At 69.8% G+C, this 5,631-nt stretch overlaps 1 protein-coding gene across 1 annotated transcript; it reads right to left on the bottom strand.

Annotated features, from left to right (window-relative positions):
• Nucleotides 1-702: 702 nt before the first annotated feature.
• HIC1 (HIC ZBTB transcriptional repressor 1) lies at nucleotides 703-3,746 on the bottom strand. Its single transcript, XM_086858869.1, has 2 exons — nucleotides 3,468-3,746; nucleotides 703-2,791 (listed from the first exon to the last, which is right to left on the bottom strand). Exons 1-2 carry the CDS (start codon nucleotides 3,517-3,519, stop codon nucleotides 846-848), a joined length of 1,998 nt encoding a protein of 665 aa, XP_086714995.1. The 5' UTR covers nucleotides 3,520-3,746; the 3' UTR covers nucleotides 703-845.
• Nucleotides 3,747-5,631: the final 1,885 nt, after the last annotated feature.

Here is a 5,631-nt window from a genome sequence, read left to right as displayed (position 1 = left end):
GTCTTTGGCAAAAAATAAAAAAATAAAAAATGAATCAAGGCCGAGTGGCCGCCCGAGGGCGAATCCGCCGGGTCCGGGGGCTGGCCCGGGTGCCCCGGGCATCCCTGATGGCGAAGCAGGGCCCAAGGGCTCAGTCTGGGACAGGCCCAGCCCCACCTCCCAAAAACACGGGGAGCAGCCGACCGAGCTCGGGACGGGAGGTCAGCGCTCGTTCCGGGGCGAGGAGCATCGCTATCGCCCGGCCTGCCCGGCACGGACGTGACCGCCGCTCCCCCGTCCCTTGCCTGCCGCTCAGACCCCCCCGTCCCCCGAGCTCAGTCCGTCCCCGAGCCCCCGGCGCGGCCCGGGGGGTGCCCGGGCACAGACCCCGAGCCCAGCGCCGGCCACGACGGACGCGCTACTCACGGCCCGCGGCGGTCGGGGAGGCACAGTCCGGGTCCCGAGGCGGCCGAGCCGAGCGCCGGGGGTCCCACCGCGGGGCCGGAGCCCGGGGGCAGCCCTGAGGTAAGGAGCGGGCTCATGTCCTCCAAAGCCTCGGGGCGCAGCCCGGCCTCACAGCTTGTGCGTCGCTGCCGCCCGGTGCCGCGGTCCCCCCCCCACGGCAAGGGGCGGACGTGCCGCGGGGTCAGTCCCTGATTTATCGGCTTCTCCCGGGCAAGCCGGGCCGCTGCTCGAGGGACACGCCGTCCGTCCATCCCGGAGCAGCTCTCGTGGGACCTTCGCTACGAGCGAGTTCTCCGGGACCGCCGGGGAACGAGCACCCAGCACCTCTCGCCCCCCCCCAGCTCCACACGGGGCAGCGAGGGGAGCCCAGCGGCCCCCCCGGCCCCCCGGCCCGGCCGCTGCTAGGGGGGCGAGTATCGCTCTATGGTCCGGGCGGCCTCGCTGTGGAGGTGCGGAGCCTGCGCCAGCACCTCGGCAGCCTTGTCCTGACTCAGCCCCAGGTGCTCAGCCGTGAACTTGGCCAGGGGGTAGAGGCTCTCCATGGCCTTGGGGTCGCTGAGGAAGTGCGAGGTGTGGGAGAGCAGCTCTGCCGCCTTCTCCTGCTTGAGCCCCAGCTGGTCGGCGGTGAGTCGGGCCATGGCATAGACGCTGTCGGGGAAGTCCAGCTTGGCTTTGCCGTCGGGGCCGGCCGTGTGCATCTTCATGTGGCTGATGAGGTTGCGCTGCTGGGCGAACTTCCCGCCGCACACCTGGCACTCGTAGGGCTTCTCGCCCGAGTGGATGCGCATGTGCTCGGTCAGGCGGTACTGGCGGGTGAAGCGCATCCCGCAGGCGTCGCAGGCGAAGGGCTTCAGGCCGAGGTGGCTGCGCATGTGGCGGGTCATGGTGCCGCGTTGCGTGAACTTCTTGCCGCAGATGGTGCAGGGGTAGGGCCGCGTCAGCCAGTGCGTCTTCTCGTGCTGCCGCAGCGTGGCCGGGTCCTTGTAGGACTTGTCGCAGGAGGAGCAGCGGTAAGGCCGCAAGATGTCACCCAGCCCTGGGCCACCTTTGTCCAGGAAGGGCACGGCCTGCTCGGCCGCCGCCTTGTGATAGAGCTCCTCTTCGTTGTGGGCCTCCACGTGGGCGTTGAGCTGCTCGGAGCTGGGGAAGCCCTTGCCGCAGGGGATGCAGACGTACAGGTTGTCACCCAGGCTCTCCGGCTCGTAGCCCAGGTGGTTGCAGTAGCGGTCCAGCGCGTCGCCGGGCGAGGGGCCCTCGCTGCTGCCCGTCTCCTCGCTCGTGCTGTTATCGGGCTCCAGGTCGTTGCTCTCCACGCTGGGGTAGCGGGGCTGCGGCGCCGCGGGCGGCGATTCGGCCTTCTCCTCCCTCTCCAGCTCCTTCTCCGCCTCCCCCTCGTCCAGGTAGGGGCCCAGGGGCTCGTGCTTCATCCAGCGGTACATCAGCTCCCGCCCATCAGCTCGGGGCAGCGGGGGCTCGGCGCAGGGCGGCGTGCTGCGGAAGGGGTCGGGGGCGTGGGGATGCCCCCCCGGCTCACCGCCCGGCGGGGAGTCCTTGTAGGCAGCGACGTGGCTGCCCAGGAGGCCGGCGCTGACGGGGGGACTGTCGTGCCGCGGGGGCAGCGAGGGCTCGCGGGGCTCGCTGGGCAGCAGGCGGTCGGTGGGCAGGAGCTGGGCAGAGGGGCCGGTGGGGCTCTTCTTGGAGAGGTCGAGGCCGCAGGGCGGCGAGCAGTGGCGCTCGGGCGGGCACAGCCCGTGGGGGTGCAGCGGGGCTCCCTGGGCGGCCGAGGCGTACAGCTCCCCGCACTGCGTGTTGAGCGGCGCCGCCGGCTCCACGGGCGGCAGCTCCACGGGCCGCGGTGTCCCCGAGTAGCAAGCCTGGATGACCGGCGTGGCGGCCCGCAGCCCGCGGCCCAGCTTGTAGGGCGCGTAGCCCCCGCGCAGGTGGCAGTACTTGCCGCTGCGCTTCAGCTTCTTCTTGCAAAGGGCCACCAAGCCGGGGATCTGGAGGTAGCTGGCGGCAGCCAGCACAGCACCCAGGCTCTGCTCGCTGCCCGGCTCGCACTCGGCCAGGCGGCCGGTGTAGATGAAGTCGAGGATGAGGCGGAAGATGCCGGGGCTCACCATCTCATGGTCCAGGTTGAGCAGGTTGTCGTGGACCACCAGCGACTTGAGGTAGGCGCTGCTGGCGGCCAGGATGTTCTTGTGCGCTCGGAAAAGCGCGTTCTGCACCACGATGATCACGTCGCACAGGAAGCCCTTGGTGCGCTGCGTGTTCAGCTGCAGCAGCAGCTGCCGCGAGTGGCTCGGCACCTCCATGGCGTCCAGCATCCCGCTCCTCGCCCGCCGCCCTGCAACACAGCGGCCGCCCGGTCAGCGCCGTGCCCGGCCCCACATGGGCACCGCAACGCGCGGGGGGCTCGACGTGCGCGCCCGGGGCTTCACCCGCGCGTGGGTGGGGGGCGCGGGGGGGTCGGGGCTCAGCCCCACGCACCTCTGAGTCCCGGCCGCTCTGCGCGCCCGCCCGCCCGGTGCCACCGCTTATATGGGGGCTCGTTTCTCGGCGGCTCGGGGGGGCGGGAGGGGGGCGAAAACCCCCGGAGGGTTTTGGAGAAAGTGACATCACCCGCCGCCGCCGCCAGTGCCGCGCCCCGACCCCGCCAGCCCCGGGATCCCGCGACCCCGCGCCCACCTGCCGGGGGAGCGCGGGGGGGACACCCCGACCCGGTGCCCGCCCGCCGATCCCCGCCGCTGTCCCGCTCCCCGCCGCGCCTCCCCGCTTCTTATGCGCCGCGCTCCCGGGAGGCGGCCGGCCGGACCCCCCGGGCGCCCCCCGCCCCCGTTTCCTCTCCCCCCCTCGGGGTGAGCGGGGGAACGATTGGGGGTGTGGGGGGGAGCGGGACCTCCCCTCCCGCCTCCGTTCCGGTGCCGGTGCCCCCCGCCCAGGTGCGTAAAGCCAAGCGCCCGCGGAGCTGCTTTTTCGGCTGATTTCCCCCGTACTTCGGGCTGTTCTCCCCCTCCTTTTACCTGGGCGTCCGGTGGCCTCCGCCAGCCAGCTGAGGTCTCGGTGAACTCTCATGGCTCAGCCCCGGGGGGGCCGCCGCCGGTTGCTGCTCCCCTCCACCCTCCTCTTCCTCTGCTGCTTCTCTTCCTCCATACCCCGCGCTCCCGGCCGGTCCTACGGAACGGGAGGAGGAGGAAGAGGAGGAGGTGGTTGTGGAAGAAGCAGCAGCGGTTCCTCGGGGTTCCCGACGCCGCCAGCTCGGAGGTGAAACCCGGGCTGCGAACTCCCCCTGACCCCGGCCTGAACTCCGAGCAGCGCCGCTGGCTGTTAAAGGGACGGCGGGAGGTTTTCCTCCTCCCATCCCCGGGCGGGGCACTGACAAGCCGGGCCCCCCCCCCCCCCCCCTTTACACACCCCTCCCTCCCCATCCCGGTCTCCTCCTCCTCCTCCCAGCCCGATTTTTCCCTCCTCTCGATCTTCTCCCGCCGCGCCCCGACCGCCCCCCCGGGGGTCTCTCTCCTTAGGCCGCCGCTCTTTGCCCGGGGACGCCGCGGGTGGGGCCGGGAGCCCCGAAGAGGGGGGGACCCGGGGTGTCCCCGGGCAAAGGGCGATGTGTCCCCCCCGTCGGTACCGCTCGTAGGGCGCCATCTAGCGGTTCCCGGTGCGCTGCACCCCGCCCGTTACCGGCGGCCGCTCCTCCCCGCGCAGGTGGGACCCGACGGGGCGGACGGTGCTGGGGAACGATAAAGTGGAGGGGTTTTGCTTGCAGCCCCACCCTAGAGATGGATGCTGATACACAAAGAGGGGTGGCACCCATCGGCTGAGGAGGCTGGAGCGGGTGGTGTCATTTTGGGGTGGAGAGGGTGGAACATCGTGTCCGATGAGTGGAGATGATGGGGGAAAGGGCTCTGGGGAGCAGGGAGGGAAGGCAGACGGCCCCAGTGTGCTGGTGAGGGGGGAGAGCAGAAAGCGGGAGGGGCGCGCGGCGCTGGAGCCCAGATGTGCGGTGGCGATGGCTCGGGGTGGGCTGGGGGTTTGCGGTGGTTTGGGATGATGAGGAGGAGGAGGAGGGGGAGGCAGAGCCACGTTTTCCTCGGCTTCATCCCTCCAGCCGTGCCTGAAAAGGCTGCTGGGCTCAGGGTGCAGCACGGGGTACCCCCCTTGGCGCGGGGGGAGCCGCCTCTCGCTTCACACTTTCACTTCTCCTTTCTCACAGCCGCAGCCCCTTGCACAACCTTCTGGTACAGCAAAGCGTCGTGATGGGCTTCCCCAGGCCGGCTGCTAATCCTGGAGTGTCCCGCTGGCACCCCCTGACCCGAGCAGGGCACCCCGACCGAGCAGTGGCCATCCCTCCCACTTGGGCTCTTGGGGTTTCACCCCATAACCCTGGGCCCTGCTGAATGGGAGCCAGTGTGGGGTCCCTGGTGCCCGGGATAGCGTTTGGCCAGCCCTGATTTTGGGACAAGAAAGGATGGGTGCTGGCAGGGAGGGTGCAGGCTGGTGGCAGTCGTTGCCCTCACAGCTCAGCATCACTCACCTAGAACTCATCCTCAGATTCCCTTCAGATTCAGCGTGTCCCGGTTCACTCTGTCCCTGGGGACCGGGACAGAGTGTCACTGCCCGTGGGGACCCTGCAGTGGGCTCATCCCGCTCAGAAATCCCCCTCCCTGCTCTTACCCACAGGAAGCGCTGCGATCCTGGGAGCGGGACGTGGGCGACCCTCGTTAGAGCCGCGGTTTAATCCCAACTCCCCGGGCACTAATTTCTCCCCCCTCTCCCCTTTTTTTTTTTTTTTTTTTTTTTTTTTTTTTTTTTTTTTTCCCTCTTCAATTAACGGCTGGAAGTGTTTCAGGTTCTGGCAGCGAGCTCTGGACGTCGCTGTGAGCGATGGCTCCCGCGGGCTCCGTCCCGGTAATTTATGGGGCTGAGCTCCATGAATCACGGCAGCGAGCGGCTCCCAGACAGCTGCGTCCCCTGGGGCCGGCCGGGACCCCGGGCTGCCCCAGCTACCTGCTGAGTGACGCCGAGCCCCGGGGGCAGCGGCCGAGGGAGGGAATGGAAAAACCCTTCACCTTTTCCACCCTCCTTTGCGGCTCCTCTCCCATTCGCGGCCTCTCCTAGGAGCAGAGGGGCGGATCGGTGCCCGCGGGGGTTTGGGGCAGGTGGAGGGGGGTTTTCTTGCACGAG

The sequence above is a fragment of the Cyanistes caeruleus genome, chromosome 21 (genome assembly GCF_971803275.1).
Source record: "Cyanistes caeruleus chromosome 21, bCyaCae1.hap1.1, whole genome shotgun sequence".
Taxonomy (NCBI): Eukaryota; Metazoa; Chordata; class Aves; order Passeriformes; family Paridae; genus Cyanistes; species Cyanistes caeruleus.
This window is presented reverse-complemented; position numbering and strand designations above follow the sequence as displayed.

Excerpts from the sequence above, each read along its gene's own strand:
- HIC1 (XM_086858869.1), bottom strand. The coding sequence starts at position 3,519 with ATGAGAGTTCACCGAGACCTCAGCTGGCTGGCGGAGGCCACCGGACGC. Across the intron at positions 2,792-3,467 it reads GGAGGCCACCGGACGCCCAG|GGCGGCGGGCGAGGAGCGGG; the intron begins GTAAAAGGAGGG and ends GCTGTGTTGCAG.